At 38.7% G+C, this 19275-nt stretch overlaps 1 protein-coding gene across 26 annotated transcripts in view; it reads right to left on the bottom strand.

Annotated features, from left to right (window-relative positions):
• The window catches only part of Dnah7b (dynein, axonemal, heavy chain 7B), a 307481-nt gene that overhangs the window by 246300 nt on the left and 41906 nt on the right, over nucleotides 1-19275 (bottom strand). For 24 of the 26 annotated variants that reach the window (XR_003954985.1, XR_003954980.1, XR_373250.4 and 21 more), the window contains 6 exons: nucleotides 17912-17987; nucleotides 10958-11083; nucleotides 7873-7992; nucleotides 3452-3635; nucleotides 2730-2909; nucleotides 318-590 (listed from right to left, as the gene is read on the bottom strand). Coding sequence is in view for 23 of the 26 variants with exons in the window: in XM_011238490.3 (XP_011236792.1) it covers nucleotides 318-590; nucleotides 2730-2909; nucleotides 3452-3635; nucleotides 7873-7992; nucleotides 10958-11083; nucleotides 17912-17987 (959 nt within the window). In the remaining 3 variants the exon portion in view is untranslated. Of the gene's footprint in view, nucleotides 1-317; nucleotides 591-2729; nucleotides 2910-3451; nucleotides 3636-7872; nucleotides 7993-10957; nucleotides 11084-17911; nucleotides 17988-18969; nucleotides 18987-19275 lie in introns of those variants that run through there. The other 2 variants (XM_006495923.1, XM_011238491.3) reach the window with 2 other exon arrangements.

Below are 19275 nucleotides of genomic sequence, written 5' to 3'. Positions count from 1 at the left end.
TTGTCAACATGAAATTTAAAAGTCAGGTTCTTGGAACTGGGAGGAGATTCCATACTTATGCTTCTTTCTATTCATGTTTCTTACATCCCTTTTCACCTTACACTGGCATCTCATGCATGTGAGCACAAGGACGGTATGTGCCCTAGCTGCCCCACACTGAGACACACGCCATGCTAGGCAAGTGTCACCACTTCTGGGCACATGCTCCTATTGACAGCACTCCTGGTTTTATCACTGTGGGCTCTAACAGTAGATGTTACTACACCTGAGACAGACCATTCTCTTCCATCAAGAGTCAGAGAGAAACGGGCAATTACCTTTCGAGATGTGTACTGTATTTCTTCTTCTAGCTTTTGGTATTTGCGAATTTCCTCTATTAGTCTCTCATAGTTCTGACTTTGAAACAGGAACTCATCAATATCACGCTCAGCTTTTCCAGTAATCAAGAACTGATACTTGTCATACATTTTGAGGTGCTCGGTTGGTGCCACGCTCTCTCGCAACACCACCTCTCTAATCTTTTCCTTATGAGTGTCTATGATTTCATTCAGAATTATGGGCTTCAAAGTTGTTGGCTTAGATTTGCTTTCCTGAGCAGAGAAGGAAAATGATGTTATTTCACGTACCTTTAGCTAACTTAACCCTACTATATTATCTCCTGGAAAGTGTCAATCTTACTATATTGCCTTTTCTATACACAATAAAAGGCTGTTGTAATTTACTAATCTCTAATCTATAGAAATATGTTTTAATCCAACCTGAGGAGTTTTGTAAACTGTAGGTTTTGTGAAATTTTTGTTTTCCATAAGGGCTATCTGATGTTTTATTTTTGTTTGTTTTGTTTTTGTTTTTCAGTACAGTTGGGCAAGTGGTCATTTGAAAATATATGCAAAAATAAAACCTAGGATGCAAAACAGAAAAGCCCAAACATTGCTGTGCTAGCTTTCCAAGGCTGGTTTTGGCCTGAACTCTTAAAAAGAAGATGCTCATGCAGAGCCCCATCACCACCCTCCTCAAACACTGAACCTGTGTTCAGGAAGCAGACAAGTGAGGTCAAACCAAAGAAAGATTGCAACTCACTAGGTGGCCTTTGAAGTTGATCCCTAGTTGCCAAATTCCTATTCTGCAACCATGGTTGGAATAATGGTGAGCAAGAATGCACAAGAGGACAATTTTAAATTAGCACATGAATGTCAACATTCAACTCCTTCCCCTTGTAAATAAGAGGATCAATACATGTGTTGGCGTAGTTTATAATCTACATGGTAACTCCTAGAAACATCTGTGTTGTGCCATCTAGAAAAAGGCATTTTTAAATATGTAATGAGTAGAAATCAGTCTATGGTGGGTTTTCTATGACACTGAAAGTGATCTCACCACTTTAGGTATCCAGTGGGTGCCTGCCTGCTATGCCTCCTACTGGGCACTTCAGAAGATCAGCTGTCTGAAAGCTACATTGTTTATAGGAACACTCCTGGATGTTAGCACCTTGATCAGTCCCTCAGTCTTGGGCTCAGGATGCACTTGGTATTGTCTCTTCTACAATACAGTTTAGAGAACTTCATCCCACACAATGGGCTGTGTATAAGGTGGATTTATGGGTTCTCCTGTGAAGGTCATTAATACTCATCTTAGACTGTTTTTTACATTTTTAGCAGCTTGTCTAATTTCTAAAATAGGGCTATTTTTCTAGACATAATTAGATTTTCAGACTGAGAATCACCTTAGAAAGTTTCTAATATTAAATTTAATTAGTGCCCATTGAGAGTTAAGAAAAATGATATTTCATGTGATAACTCAAGGTGTTCAAAGAATATCATATTAGATCATGAGACAGTTGTGAGTTTAGACTCATGGTGCCTCAGCCCTTACCAGATTGCCTTCCAAGGGAAAGAAAAGTTTTAAAAGTTTTATTTTAATCTATTTTCCATTCCTATCAAATATATTAATGAACAGAAATATGAATCTGCTTCTGCATCTACTGCCAAAGGTCACTGAGACACCGTGTAATTATTTTATTCAAACTATTCTTATAATTTATTTCAAAATCTCGCTGAACCTCAAATCACCTAGAGACATCTAGGGGTAGTGATCATAGAGAATTCCATAATTTTTATTTTTTAAAATGTGACCAAGTAAGACTGACAAAACTATCACCCCACATACAATGCCCCATGCAAGTCCTAGCTCTAAAAATCTGACACAAAACAAATATTCTCTTCTCAAAAGTCTAAGTTACGTATTTTCATACTAATTTAAACTCATCGCATACACTCTCTACTGGAAAGTCATAAAAGTCATCTTTTCTAACCATAAAATCATAGCAATAGAGTTCATTTGGATTTTGGATAATTATAATCAGTACTTAGAGTTTGGTAATTCTTGTCTTATTAACTTGCTATATCAGTGTGCTTCATAAGCTACCTTGACATTTTTTTTCTTGAAAAAAGATAAAATATTAGAAATAAATGCAATAAATGAGTTGGAGTTATGCAAAGGCAAAGGAAGCAGTGAATTTTTACAGACTTTGAAATGTGTTGATATGAAGAACCCATAAGCAGAAAACAACTATTACAGAATACATGAATATGTAAGAAAATTACTAAATTTGGTTCTTCTAATGTATGGGAAGGAATCAAAGTAAAGGGGGTGGGGGGAGTCTATGGAGCCAAGATGGGAGCAGGTCTGATTGCTTCCAGGGCAGAAATCAGAATATCCTTGTTACTTACCCATTGGGAATACAATTTTGTCTCAACTCTTGGTACAAAGCTGACCATCTTAATCATGATTTCATAGACATTGATAAGGATATCAATGTAGTCATTAAAGTCAGGTGCAAACTTAATGGTCTTTTTATCAAGAATCAACCTCATAATGAAACCTGGATGTTCAAAAGCTCTAGTTGATTCCTGTAAGATTAAATAAAATAACCATAGGTATACATAGAGATATAGAGATGTGGAGATCAATTGTTGTGAATGAAAATTACGCCAGCCCCAATTAAATACACAGAACGGACTTTCTCTTTTACCTGAGACACCTAAACAAGAGTAGATCCTACTGAAAAAACTGCAGGAGTGATTGACATCCTTGGTACTGCTTGGTACTGTCTTACTTGACCTAGGGATTAACTAGTGGGTCAAGCACATTGATCCCAAGGCACTGTTTATGCTGTAGGAAACAGTCTCCTTCCTGAGATAAAAGGAACTCCTCAAAGCAAGCTATACCCAAGCCTTCAAAACTCAATCTTTCTCCAAGGATTTACCCAAATCCTCACCATTGCGATGATAATCTTATCCAAACTGTGAAAGTTGACCTTTTAGCATGCAAGTGTAATAGATCTGAAGATTCTATTGCATCCTGCTATCTCATCAGAAAAGCTACCTTGCCAGTTTCCTTTCTGAAAGGGCACGCCTTTCAAAGGCACACCTGCTAGCTGAGCTGGACTTACCGGAGGTTGGGCGATGAGGTCTGTGAAGTCTTGCATGGAGACAAGAATGAGGTCCTGCAGCTGTAAGGTCATGAGTGTAGCAGCGCAGTTGAAAAAAGAGTCCAATTTGGCACTGCTCTTGCCAGTTGGCAATTGCTTTTTTTTATTGCCTTTGTAATAAATATTCTGCACTTCTGGAAACCACCTTGAAAGAACAAAAGACATTTAGAAGTCAATACTCTCAGTGTATTATTCCACTTACATTAAGCATTAACAGTAAATTCTAGACATCCAAAGGTCTTCATAAATGGGTATATTGCTAAGTGACATTATCCCCTCTCTGAGCCCTAAGTGCTAGAGTATTTCACTTCTCTAAGGAAAAGAAATTTTAAATCATAACTAATAGAAAATGACTCAATAATGGGGTGCTGTAAGACATAAATCTACCTTTGCAATTATAGTTCCTGCAGGTTTTGAAGAAATATGAGCAATAACCTTACTGGACACTTCTCTCCAGGCTCTTAAATGGTCCCCATGGAATATCTGTTAGTTTAAAGTCATAGAGTGAGTATTTGATCAAAGAGCTAGCTTATACCTAGTTAAACTCACATGGTATGCCATGCTACCATTTCCCAATAGCTTAAAAACAAGGCACAAATCAAAAACATCATGGATTTTATTTTCCCAATTTTCCTTAATGTGAAATACTGAAAGAATGACTGATTTAAAATGAAGTTTCAAAGGTGCATGTGTCCTTGTAATAAAAGAATAATGGTGCAATTTCGTATGTAGGTACCTCATGCTGAAAAAAATCACTGACGTTTCAGCTTATAAAATCCTTGTTGGTACTGCAAGATTAAAGAACACTGATACTTTCTACATTAAGGGATAATGAACTTTTAAACAATAGTTGATAGAAATGACCAGAGTGTCCTAACAGAAGAAATCTAAGTTTTAAATATAAACTTTTGCTCTACGTGTACTGCAAGTCCACTTATGCCCTAAGCACTGTGTTTCAGAAGGTATAAAAAGATATTACATCATCTTTTCTCCCATAATGATGAAAGCAGTGGGAGCATCATGGGAAATAGCTAGAAGTCAAAAGACAGAGAGACACTACATTTAAATCTTGGAGAAGGGCTTTACAATGAAAATAGTAACTGCCAAAGTCCTAGCAGAAGCATCTGAGGTAGAAATAGGGTAAAAACTAAAAGAACTCATGCTATGTTTCCATAAGCCCAAGGTCAAAGGATGCTCAGAGGGGAGGACAAGAGAGATAAGAGTCACGTTGCAAGTTTTCAAAACAAATTACGAAGCCATATTAGTTATTTTGTCAACAAATGAGAGATAGTAAAATGAAGGGGAACATTTACAGAAACACAGGAATGGAGAAGTCATTTATAATTTGCAAGGGTCTATCTCAATGATTCTCAACCTGTGGGTTGTGACCCCTTTGAGAGTCAAATGACTCTTTCACAGAGGTCATATGTCAGATATCCTGCATATCACATATGCATATGTATATTATTATTATTCATAACAGTAGCAAAATTACAGTTATGAAGTAGAAACAAAATAATTTTATGGTAGGGGGTCACCGCAGCCTGAAGGGTCACAGCATGAGGAAGTTGAGAACCACTGAGCTATCTAAATATTGGGTAACCGCCAGCTAGGAAGATAGCTCAGCTGGTAAAGTCCTTTCCGTGTAAGCATGAGGACCTGAGTTCAGTCCCTAGAACACACATTAAAACACCAATAAAGCAGTGCACTCCAGACTCCAGTGTTGGTTGGACAAAGACTAGAGGATCTCTGGGCTTTCCAGAGAGCCAGTAAAGTCAAACCCACAAACCTCAGCCAATCAGAAAACCTGTCTCTAAAAACAAGCTGGAGACATCTAAGGACAACATCACATGCACATGTGTGTGCATCTCAACATATATGATTGCTTGAATGTACATATGTGCATGTGTATGCAAGCATGCACACAGTAAAAATGGGTCTGCCCATGGCAGAAGCAATGGGAATTAAGATGAAAGGGACACAGAAGGCATCTCAATGAATGGTAGTCAGAAAATAGGTCTTAATAGATACAAAAAGATTGAGCTTCAAAATTAGAAATCAAAACATGATGACTGGAGAGTCACAAGTGTGTGGAGATAAGCTATACACAGACATAAACAGATAAAAATCACAAGACCAATTAGAAAATAATTTGAGTGAGTATAACATTATTATATATTAAACTGAGAAATAAACAAACGTCAATGAAGAGTGGGGATTTTTAGTTCTAAACATCTATATTAAAATACAAGCAAATTCCACTAGATGTTTCAAAAAAAAAAAAAAAAAGGGCAAACTAAACTCAAGACAAGAAGGGAGGAAACAGTAGAAACAAAATAAAGAACATAACAAGTCAACATGCCCATGGTCATGTGATGGAAGCAAGTCCTCATTTGAGGTTCCCTCTTCACAGGTGTCTTTAGTTTGTATCAAGTTGACAAAAACTAACCAGCACAGTGCTACACCATAAACAAGCTTAAAAACATGCTTCCCATAGGAAACCTAAAAGAAATGGCCACATACAGCTGAAATGTAATTTCCCAAATAGAAAATTGACAGAGTCAAAACTAGAATCAGTGATCAGCAGGGGCTTGTGGGATGGAGAACAAGGGGAGTGCCTGCCAAGAGAGAAAATGTTGCTTTTGGGCAAAGAAAACATTCTAGAACTTAGTGGTGATGACTGCCCAGTTGTATGAATGCTATATAAGCCACAGTTCTACACCTAGACAAAAGTGAATGTCATGGTAAGTAAATAATATCTCAAAAAATAGTACTCTGCTATGATCAGTGTGGAGGGAATGAGAAACTGTAGATGAACAATAGAGATTTTTAAAAGCCACAAATTTTAGGGTGCTCTGGCAATGGTCCAGACCAAGAACCTCAGACTTAGAAGAGAGCACGTAATTGTTATGATGTGACTTGAACATGGGTGGATGTGCTCTGTATGCTTGGCAAGGGCCTAGAGCTCAGAGGACAGATGTGATGCTGCAGTGGGTCAGCCCAATGGAATGATGGAATTGATGTAGATGTAAAGATGAAAAAACCTCTGGGAGTCCCCCTTTTAGGAGACAATGAGGTGAAGAGAGTCAGAAAAACTGCAGAGGTATGAATGAAGAGCTAGAAAAGCAGAGGTGCAGAGAGATGCAGGTCTAGAAAGTGGACAGAGCACAGCAGCTGCTGAGGGCCAGGGGGACCTGCAGGGCACTAGTTCACTTCACTAGTTTGTCTGATGTGAGCTGGTTTCTGCCGTTTAGAAATGCACACATCCTGGCTCACCAAACAGTGCTTCAAGTCAGTGTGAATGCACCAGGAGTGTGAACACACAATGATAACCAATCTACATTCTTATCAGAAAAGAAGTCAATGAAGTTTTGAGCTCTACTCTATTCTGTGACACCATCTCATTCAAGTTTGAGGTGGGGTTTGTCCTCAGAGCTATAGGCTGAGGTAATCCATCCATGTCCTATCCTGAAGATGTCATCCTCTGCTCTGCACTGTTATACAGCTCCATTCTTTATCTGCTCTCTACTTTTATTTTTCTGTCAACGGTATATAACTTAATATATAATCAAATTAAAAGGTTAACTTTTAAAAAGTATTATTATTTTAATTTATTGGAGAAAAAGATAAAAATATATTTAATCTTAAATAATCAACATACATTTCTACTTAACTTTTAGAAATCATGAGGTGGTCAAAGCTTTTGTGTCTTTTGTTAATTTTAATTTGACCTAATTTTAATGTCCTATATTTAATAAATTAATGACCAAGCTAAAGACAATTGTCCTATGTGGCCCCTAGTAATTTCTGGCTCCTATGTAATTAATTATCATATGTGTCTACTCCATTCTGAAGGACCATTCCAAGGAGATATTTAATTGTTTTTAATAGATCTAATAACACTGAGGTCACAAACTTTTTCTAAGCCATATTCATTCCCTTCTGGGTCATCCTCTAAATGTTTCTATGGTCCTCACCCAAAGCCATGAGAGAGCACAGCCTGTGCCTAGCATGTAGATGTCATACAAAGCCTGGTGGTGACTAGGCCATGATCATTTCTGCCTGGTGTCCATCAGCTCACAGTACACTGGCCATAGCAACACATTTATAAGAAGGCCACTATTAGTGACAAGCATCTCAACTTCTTTCTACTCATTGCTGTCTGCATCATCCGGACACGTTACAGACCAAGATAATTAAGGACAAATTTAACTCTGAGACAGAAATGTGTTTAAAAAAACCAACAAAAAAACAAAACAAAACAAAACAAAACAAAACAAAAAAACTGTTGAAGTGGATTTTCTAGAAGTTGTTAAAAATGAAACACTTCACCAATCACATCTCTAAACTTAAACATTCCTACTGATAGTCCAAAACATTACGTTTTAAGTAGCATCTCCTTGGCAGATTCCATGTGTTTAATGACAATGTTCTGAAATTCTGACAGCTCTAATGAATCCTGGCGGTTGTGAAATTCTTCTATGTCAACTAGACGTAATTTCCTGAAAGAGATAAAAAATAAACAGCAATTTAAGATAAAGATTTTGTGGTATTTATGATTTTGCTAAATTATCTGTTCTGAAAAATACCATATTCCTAGATTTATCATCAAAATCTGTACTCTATAAAACTCAACTGTCAAGAACATGAGATTTTCTGTGGTGGTCAGCTTTCTGTTGCTGTGACAAAATGCCAGACAAAGACAAGGGCAGAAAGCTTTGTTTTGGTTCCTGATTTTCAAAGTTTCAGTTTGTGGTCTGTTACTTGGCTCTCTTGCTTCAGGGTCTGTGGTGAAGCAGAGCTTCATGGTGGAGTGATAATGATGACACAGAAATGTTCAGCTTGTGGCAGCTGGGAGGACGGAGGCCAAGGCAGCTGGGAAAAAGGGAGAAAGGCAAAGAGCTTTTGAAAGTGAGGATCTGAGGACAAGATACAGTCTCTGAGGGCAGGCCTCCAGGACCCACTCTTCAGCTAAGACCCACCTCCTTAGTTCCTGAGTTTCCTTCCTTTCCCAACAGGCCTATGGATAGTGAGCTCACAAACTGATTAATCTACTGAGGCCAGAGCCCTCTCCATCCACTCTCTCCCTACAGCCTTACCTCTGAATACCGAGGAACTGAGAACAAGCCTGAAGTTGAAACATATGAGTCTCAAGGTGACCTTCCAGACTCAAACCATAACAGTAACTGAAATTTTAAAGTAAGACATATATATCTTGTGGACCATCACTGCTAAGTGGAAGAGTATAGTAAATGAAATTTGGTGAGAAATTAAACTGGACTTTCACAGAAACCATAAGGCTTAGAACCGAAAGGGTGATAAAGCTTGATGCATTCAGAGCTGGCTTCTTTTTTTTATTAGATATTCTTCATTTACATTTCAAATGTTATCCTGAAAGTCCCCTATACCCTCCCCATACCCTGCTCCCCAACCCACCCACTCCTGCTTCGTGGCCCTAGCACTCCCCTGTACTGGGGCATATAATCTTTGAAAGACCAAGGGCCACTCCTCCCAATGATAGCCAACTAGGCCATCTTCTGCTACATATACAACTAGAGACACAGCTCTGGGGGTACTGGATAATTCATATTGTTGTTCCTCCTATAGGGTTGCAGATCCCTTCAGCTCCTTGGGTACTTTCTCTAGCTCATCCATTGGGGGTCCTGTGTTCCATCCAATAGATGACTGTGAGCATCCACTTCTGTATTCGCCAGGCACTGGCGTCACCTCACAAGAGAGAGCTACAGCAGGGTCCTGTCAGCAAAATCTTGCTGGCATATGCTGGCTTCTAATACCAAGTATAAAACTTCTTCAAAAGGAAGCCCTGAGGAGCAGGGCACATGGGGAGGGGAAGGTCTCTGCCAAGGAGGCCCCAGAACCCCCAAATCCTACACCTGTGTGAATTTCTAAAGACACAGGTCTTGCTGAATCCCAGATCAGTCACAGGGGTGCTTGTAAAATACTTTTGGGGGAAATAATACAACATATCTTCATTTATATGTAAAACATTTGTTAAACATTTACACTTTAAGATGTTGCAACAAATCACTCATTATAGAGTGTGTCTGTGGGATGGATGTATATATGAGGGTGTCTTAGTTTGGGTTTTGTGAAGAAATGCCATGACCAAGAACTCTTATAAAGGACAACATTTAATTGGGGCTGGCTTACAGGTTCAGTGGTTCAGAGATTTACTCCATCATCAGCAAGGCAGGAGGAATGAAGCATGTACTCAGGCATGGTGTGGGGGGAGCTGAGAGTTTTACATCTTGATCTGAAGGCTGCTAGGAGAAGACTGGATTTTCTGCACTGAGCAGAGCTGCAAACCCCACCCCCATGGTGATGCACTTCCTTCAACAAAGCCACACTTCCTGATAGTGCCACTCCCTGGGCCAAGCATATTCAAACCACCACAGGGGGCATCCACAGGCATATGATTAAATGACCACAGAACAATGTAGAAAATGTCCTCAGCACTGCAACTGTTCAGTGTGTCACTTCTTTGGTTTGTGAGGAGGAAACACAAAGGATGGCGTCACAGTTCTCATAGGTGCAGGGATGCCCCCAGGTTTTAGGGCGTCTAAAGGAAGGTTGTCTTTAAGAAATTTAAATTTGCATTACTTCGGTAAAGTTTAAACCATGTCTCCATGTCAGCATATTGCTGGAGAGGAGTACTTCTGTGAGTTTGTAACAGGCCTCTGAGAGAGAGCATGTTAAGCTAGAGTCCCCAGGACACATGGCAGTTCCTCTTCTGCTGAAGGGGCAAAGCTTGTTTTTCCAGGTGCACCAAGAAACCTTTATATCCACCTCTGCTAAGCCCTTCACATCCACAGCTGCTCAGGCCCCACTAGAAACTCCTGGGAGGCAGGCTACACTCTCCATCAGCTGTCAGGGGACTTCAGTGCATGCAGTTAATTTGAGCAATGTTTATAATGTTTTTGAACTATTCTGAGCACTGCAGCAGCTAATGTTATGGGTCACTGAAAACAAGGAATGGACACTAAGTCCCCTAGCTAGGAGTATCCTTAAACCACCCACGGTGATTAGACACAGAAGACATGTATGATGAGTTAGATGTAAAAGACAGTGTTCACTTAATATTCTATATGTTACATATTATTTACTAAAACCACATTTTCATATTTGCATTATATTTTTAATTTATAATTAAAATAATAAAAGAAATAAACCAGATATGACCAAAAGTATACCTTTTTAAAAAGAAGTTTAGTAAGAGGGCATAGATGATGGCTTATTGGTTAAAAGCACCTATTATTGCACAAACCCAGGTCATCTCCTAGAACTAACACTGCAGGCTTACAGTCAACCCTAACTCCAGACCTGGGGAAATCCAGTGACCTCCCCAGGTACCCAGCATATAGTATACACACATACCTGTAGTCAAAGCACTCACAGACATTAAACAAATAAACTTTTCTTAGTTTCAAAAAGCCCAGAAATACTCACTTAAAAGTGCTATGCCACAGATCCAGCACAGCCAGCATCATAGGGTTCATTGCATTCAAGTGATCCCTAATGTAACTGCATGCAGATAGAAAAGACCTCCTCCATGGCTTTGGCAAGACTTCCATTCTGAAAAAAAAAAGAAAAGAAAAGAAAAGAAAAGAAAAGAAAAGAAAAGAAAAGAAAAGAAAAGAAAAGAAAGGAAGGAAGAAAGAAAGAGAAAGAAAGAAAGAAAGAAAGAAAGAAAGAAAGAAAGAAAGAAAGAAAGAAAGAAAGAGAGAGAGAAAGAAGGAAAACTGAGTTATCTTCCCTAAAAATCAAAAGCAGCATTGGTTTGGGCATTTGGCTCAGTAGTAGAGCACTTGCCTAGATCACCCAAGGTCCTGTGTCTAGTCCTAAGCCCTACAAGAAGTATTTTTTATAATAGAGATATATTTTAAGTAATAATCATTTTTGTTCTAATATCATCTCTTAGAAATTACAGGGCTGGACGACCTAAAGCTGTACTACAGAGCAATTGTGATAAAAACTGCATGGTACTGGTATACAGACAAGTAGACCAATGGAATAGAATTGAAGACCCAGAAATGAACCCACATATTTATGGTCACTTGATCTTTGACAAGGGAGCTAAAAATATCCAGTGAAAAAAAGACAGCATTTTCAACAAATGGTGCTGGCTCAACTGGCGGTTAACATGTAGAAGAATGCGAATTGATCCATTCCTATCTCCTTGTACTAAGATCAAATCTAAGTGGATCAAGGAATTCCACATAAAACCAGAGACAGTGAAACTTATAGAGGAGAAAGTGGGGAAAAGCCTCGAAGATATGGGCACAGGGGGAAAATTCCTGAATAGAACAGCAATGGCTTGTGCCATAAGATCGAGAATCTACAAATGGGACCTCATGTAAGGCAAAAGACACCGTCAATAAGACAAAAAGGCCACCAACAGATGGGGAAAGGATCTTTACCTGTCCTAAATCAGATAGGGGACTAATATCTAATATATATAAAGAACTTAAGAAGGTGTACTCCAGAAAATCAACTAACCCCATTAAAAAATGGGGCTCAGAGCTAAACAAAGAATTCTCACCTGAAGAATACCGAATGGCTGAGAAGCACCTGAAAAATTGTTTAGCATCCTTAATCATCAGGGAAATGCAAATCAAAACAACCCTGAGTTTCCACCTCACACCAGTCAGAATGGCTAAGATCAAAAACTCAGGTGACAACAGATTCTGGCGAGGATGTGGAGAAAGAGGAACACTCCTCCATTGTTGGTGGGATTGCAAGTTTGTACAACCACTCTGGAAATCAGTCTGGCAGTTCCTCAGAAAATTGGACATAGTACTACCGGAGGATGCCTCAATACCTCTCCTGGGTATATATCCTGAAGATGTTCCAACTGGTAAGAAGGACACATGCTCTACTATGTTCATAGCAGCCTTATTTATGATAGCCAGAAGCTGGAAAGAACCCAGATGTCCCTCAACAGAGGAATGGATACAGAAAATGTGGTACATTTACACAATGGAGTACTACTCAGCTATTAAAAAGAATGAATTTATAAAATTCCTAGGCAAATGGATGGACCTGGAGGACATCATTCTGAGTCAGGCAACTCAATCACAAAAGAACTCACATGATATGTACTCACTGATAAGTGGATATTAGCCCAGAAACTTAGGATACTCAAGATACAAGATATAATCTGCAAAACACATGAAACTCAAGAAGAACGAAGACCAAAGTGTGGACCCTTTGACCCTTCTTAGAATTGGGAACAAATCACCCATGGAAGGAGTTACAGAGACAAAGTTTGGAGCTGAGACAAAAAGATGGACCATCAAGAGACTGCCATACCCAGGGATCCATCCCATAATCAGCCTCCAAACACTGACACCATTGCATACACTACCAAGATTTTGCTGAAAGGACCCAGGTATGGCTGTCTCTTGTGAGACTATGCCGTGGCCTAACAAACACTGAAGTGGATGCTCACAGCCAGCTATTGATGGATCGTAGGGCCACCAAAGGAGGAGCTAGAGAAAGTACACAAGGAGCTAAAGGGGTCTGCAACCCTATAGGTGGAACAACAATATGAAATAACCAGTACCTCCCAGAGCTCATGTCTCTAGCTGCATATGTATCAGAGGATGGCCTAGTTGGCCATCATTGGAAAGAGAGGCCCATTGGTCTTGCAAACTGTATATGCCTCAGTACAGGGGAACGCCAGGGCCAAGAAGTGGGTGGGTAGGGGAGTGGGAGGGAGGGTATGCGAGACTTTTGGGATAGCATTGGAAATGTAAATGAAGTAAATACCTAATAAAAATTCAAAAAAAAGACAAGAAATTACAGGGCTGGAGAGATGGATCAACCATTAAAGGCTAGGCTCACAACCAAAAATATATGAAATTACAAAATATGCCCCTACACATATATACCAGATATGCAGCTTGGTCTTCATGTAGGTCCCCCAACAACTGTAGCAGGGGCTGTCTCTGAATCTGTCGCCTGCCTATGGATCCCATTCCCCTAACTGGTTTGCTTTGTCTGGCCTCAGTGGGAGAGAATGCACCTAGCCTTGCAGAGATGTGCCTCAGGGGAGGATATGGGGGTGGGGCTGTGATCAGGATGTAAAGTTAATAAATTAATGAATGAAAAAAAGTAGTAGAAATTGCAAAATATGTAATTATATTCTACAATATATACTCTGTGGTTAGCTTAACTTAATCTTGACAATAATCATGACGTTTAACATATTTAAAAACAAGGCATTCTTGTCTCTAAATACCTTTGAATGTGTAAATAATGTACAATGATAAACTGCAAACAATGGCAAGCTAGCTTTTCTAAATGGAGGCTACAGCTTCACTTCAGTTGCTTTGATATAATACTCTGACAAAAGGCAATGTAAGGGAAAGAGAAGTTTTCAGTTTATAATTCCAAATTGTAGCCCACTGTAGAAGAAAAGTCACAAAGGAAAAAGCTCAGAACAGCTATTTCATCATATACAGTCAAGAGCAAAGAGCTAATATATGCATGCTGAATAGTTTAGAACCCAATGTAGAGAATGGTGTCACCAAAAATGGGCTAAGTTTTCTTCTATACATGAACAACCAAGACAATTCTCCACTGATATACTTATAATACAACCTTATATAGATAGTTCTTTATTAGAACTCTCATCTTGGTGATTCTAAATTTTCAAATTGACAGTTAAAGCCAAATCATTTACAAATCACGCAGTGCAAGCGTGTGCACACACACAAACACACAAAACCATTCTTATTTGAAAACATATTTTCAAATATATTTACATGTTTTCAAATATGTAAGATATCCTCTGTGGTATATCTTTATTAGGACTTCTGAGATTTCTGGCTCTATGATCCTAGAAAAGCAACACATTTGGATTTTGATTTTATCCTGAGCTGGCTTTGAAGATGCTAGGCAGTGCACTGTGGGGTAGCCCACTGTGCAGTTGGCAAGATACCCATGAATTAATCTGTAGCACACTGTGCCACTAAGCTGTGGTACTCCATGGTCAGATATATCAAATTCATGTTTGATTTATAGTATTTTCAAGCTTCTGTATACTTGAATATGTTCACTTTATGGCCATAATTTTATCATCAATTTTATTTAACACTTGATTTAGGCAGTCAAGACTTCCTCTTTCCCCTACATCTGGTTGTTGCATAAATATAACCACTAATATAATACCCAAGTCTCCTAGATAGGCCCACTGGTAGCCCAAGTGCCACACATGATGACCCCACGTAACAAAGAGAAATCAGATTCCATTGTCCAGCTCCCTAACTGGCAGTTAGTGTTACCTCTGGAGCAGAAAGAAGATGAGGACAGGAGACAGAAATGAGACAGGCAGTTTAATGACTGGATTTTATTATAGTCTTTGGCCTTAAACATAAATAAATAAATTAAATAAATAAATAAATTGAATAAATAAATAAATAAATAAATAAATAAATAAAGTCCATGGTTAGAGGTGAGAAATGCTAAAAACTTGAGGCAGTGTGTGATCCTTCATCTGGTTCCTCAATGAGTTTATGACCACCTATTCAAATGGGAGAATAGTACAGTGGCCTTGACAGGGCTCTGTACTGCCTGTTAGGTGGGGTCACTTCTCTGGGTGAGTATGCCAAGCTGACAACCAAGTTACAAAAGCATAAATGGGTCAATTCAGTTGTGTGGCAACACATTTTGACTAAGAAAAAAAACAACAAAACAAAACAAAAACTCTTACATTTGCGGGGCCTCACAGTCAGAAATAATAATGCACCTTAATAATAATGCACCTTAAGGTCACTTAAATTTAAGACTGCTATCCTACTGTGTGCTCAATCTATTTGTTTAAAATGCTTTTAAGTACACAATGTAAAAACAAACCTTAGATTTCTTATGTAATTAACTTTTACAATCTAAATTAATACATAGATGTAATCTTAAATCACATACTCTTCTGGGAGTAATGCACATGCTTGTATTTGCATTATGATGATAATTTAGTAAAAATAGGAGGAAAAAGTAGCCTTACAAAGGTTCCTGTAAATATCCCTCATTCTTTCCCCATGAGATGGTTTCTGTATGGTTTAATAAAAGAAAAGGGAAAAAGCCCTTTATTTGGGACACACACAGCAATGAGAGAGGGGATGGAGAGGGAGAGAGATTCACAAGACAACATTCAGGAAGCCCTTTATTAGGGACAAGCTCACAGGGATACACACAGAGACAAAGAGACAGGGACACTCAGAATCATAAGACAATATTCAGACAGACACAGGTTCACACTCATATAGTAGAAAGACAGAACAACAACAACAGAAAAAAATACAAAGGAAGAGTAGAATAGAAAATTCAAATCTGGGCTCCCTCTTGATTAAATGAGACTAAGGAGAAATGTGTTTGTTTATTTCCTTAATCTGACAACAACATACTATGGGTGATTGAGTTCAGACTGAGCCACAATTGGACAGTCAATCACTCCACCAAAGAACCACTCCACAAGAAAGTGGAATTTCCTCTAGGAAGGCAGGCTCACCTTAAACCATACTAAAAAGGGGGGAAAGTAATTAGCCCTTTGGTGAGTACGGTGGTTTGAAAATGCTTGGCCCAGGGAGTGGCACTATTGGGAAGTATGGCCTTGTTGGACTAAGTGTAGCCCTTTTGGAGTAAGTGTGTCATTGTGGACACGGACGTTGAGACCTTTTTTCCTAGCCGCCTAGAAACAGTCTGCTCCTAGTTTTCTTTGGATGGATATGTAGAACTCTCAGGTTGTCCTTCACCATGCCTGTCTGGGCACTGCCATGCTTCCACCATGATGATAATGGACTCTGAACCTCTGAACCCATAAGCCAGCCCCAATTAAATGTTGCCTTTATAAGGTATGTCTTGGTCATGATGTCTCTTCACAGCAAAGGCAACCCTAAGACAATGAGGTAGTATATTTTCCTTCTCGTAGTTTTTACCTTAGCAGAATCCCTAAAGCTGCCCTGACATTTTCCAGGGTCTGCCTCTTTTTCCATGTGCTGCCTCAGGAACTCTGGCTTTCTCACTCTCTTCCTAATGCACCTCCACACCAAATTGAAGGACATGATACACACACACACACACACACACACACACACACACACACGCGCGCGCGTGTGTGTGTGGGGGGTGCTTGCATGCGTGCGTGTGTGTGTGTGTGTGTGTGTGTGTGTGTGTGTGTGTGTCTGTGTGTGTATAGAATACATACACACACACACATACATATATATATATATATATATATATATATATATATATATATATATATATATTACTTTTTTTTCACTTTCCTCCTCTATTGACAGTTACAGTTTGCCCATCCTAAGTTTTTTCCCTTTCCATGGTATCAGCTCTCAGAACAGCAGACCTCAGTTAAACAGAAGGAAATGTTTCTATCGCTTTCCCTGCTTCCATCTCTACTCCATAAGCAGCCCAGCCTCAGCATGATGACAGCGTCTCATGCTTAACTAGGAATTTTACCATATAAAGCCTGTGCTATTGTCAAGAAATTAAAATTATTTTAATCTATGTTTTACTTTTCAAATATTTAAGTGCTGTATTCCTAAATACTACTTTTTAAGGAAAACGTACAATAAGTGCTGTGTTTTACCATATGTTCTGAGTCCATAAATAAATTGAAATATTCTATGGATATATTTGGTCTTTTTCAATGTTGCGGAAATATTTATTTTTTACAAACTGTCACCAAATGTTCATATTTCACTATCTGAAGCCTGATCTACATGCTAAGGAGATACAAGGCCATAGCAAATCATTTCCACAAGAGTTGCGTCTTGTGCATTTGTTGAGTAAGTTTTTGTTTGTTTGACTTTTGGTGTTTTCCTGAGACAGGGTTTCTCTGTGTAGCCCCAACTTTCCTGGAACTTGCTCTGTAGACCAAGCTAGTCTTGAACTCACAGAGATCTGCCTGCCTCTGCCTCCTGAGTCCCATGACTAAAGGTGTATGCCACCACTGCCTGGCTCAAAACAAGATTTTTAATTTGGTTGTTTGGTTAGTTGGTATAGTTTTGTTTTGAGACAGGGACTCTCAGATTCACTTATGAGAAAACTCTATATATACCATGTGTAAGTGTGTGTGTATATACTTATATATATATGAGAAAAGTAATTCCTTCAAAATTAATCACTTAAACTCTGTTAGTTCTGTAATAAAGAGCAATTTATGCATTTATGAGGAAATATATATTTAAATAAAATAAATAAAAATATAGGTAATATATTTATAAATATGTAATATAGAAATATATAAATCAAAACACATATATGAGAAATACATGAACATATGAGGAAATGCAAACATGAGGGGATCTTTTTTAAATCTGGCAGTAGTTATATATCATTGGTCATAAAGAGTGAATGCCATTAGTACACATGCTCACTTACTCAGCACGGTGAGGTGGGAGTTCAGTTATCTTGCCATCATCGTCTTTTTTTCTGGGATCTTTTAAAACAAAGTCAACTAAGAAAAAAATTGAAAAGTTGGGATAAATAACCTTAAATTAATTACAGCATATTTCTGAGAAAAATAATTCTATTAAAATTAATCACTTAAACTATGTTAGTTTTGTAATTAAAAGAAATTTGTACATTTATGAGAAAATTTTGTAAGGGAAAAAAAAAATCAGTCAAGTCCGTGTCTGTGTTCTCTTTCTTTTTTTTTTTTTTTTTTTTTTTTTTTTTTTTTTTTTTGTAGTAGCATTCACTTCTCTTTTTTTTCCATTTTTTATTAGGTATTTAGCTCATTTACATTTCCAATGCTATACCAAAAGTCCCCCATAGCCACCCACCCCCACTCCCCTACCCACCCACTCCCCTTTTTTGGCCCTGGTGTTCCCCTGTACTGGGGCATATAAAGTTTGCGTGTCCAATGGGCCTCTCTTTCCAGTGATGGCCGCCTAGGCCATCTTTTGATACATATGCAGCTAGAGTCAAGAGCTCCGGGGTACTGGTTAGTTCATAATGTTGTTCCACCTATAGGGTTGCAGATCCCTTTAGCTTCTTGGGTACTTTCTCTAGCTCCTTCATTGGGGGCCATGTGATCCATCCAATAGCCGACTGTGAGCATCCACTTCTATGTTTGCTAGGCCCAGGCATACTCTGACAAGAGACAGCTATATCAGGGTCCTTTCAGCATAATCTTGCTAGTGTATGCAATGGTGTCAGCATTTGGAAGCTGATTATGGGATGGATCCCCGGATATGGCAGTCTCTACATGGTCCATCTTTTTATCTCAGCTCCAAACTTTGTCTCTGTACCTCCTTCCAAGGGTGTTTTGTTCCCACTTCTAAGGAGGGGCATAGTGTCCACACTTCAGTCTTCATTTTTCTTGAGTTTCATGTGTTTAGGAAATTGTATCTTATATCTTAGATATCCTAGGTTTTGGGCTAATATCCACTTATCAGTGAGTATATATTGTGTGAGTTCCTTTGTGAATGTGTTACCTCACTCAGGATGATGCTCTCCAGGTCCATCCATTTGGCTAGGAATTTCATAAATTCATTCTTTTTAATAGCTGAGTAGTACTCCATTGTGTAGATGTACCACATTTTCTGTATCCATTCCTCTGTTGAGGGGCATCTGGGTTCCTTCCAGCTTCTGGCTATTATAAATAAGGCTGCTATGAACATAGTGGAGCATGTGTCCTTCTTACCAGTTGGGGCATCTTCTGGATATATGCCCAGGAGAGGTATTGCTGGATCCTCCGGTAGTACTATATCCAGATTTCTCTCTTTCTTAACAATGTGTTC

This window comes from Mus musculus, chromosome 1 (genome assembly GCF_000001635.26).
Source record: "Mus musculus strain C57BL/6J chromosome 1, GRCm38.p6 C57BL/6J".
NCBI classification, from domain to species: domain Eukaryota; kingdom Metazoa; phylum Chordata; class Mammalia; order Rodentia; family Muridae; genus Mus; species Mus musculus.
Note: the sequence above shows the minus strand (reverse complement) of the source record. Positions and strands in the feature narration are given on the sequence as shown.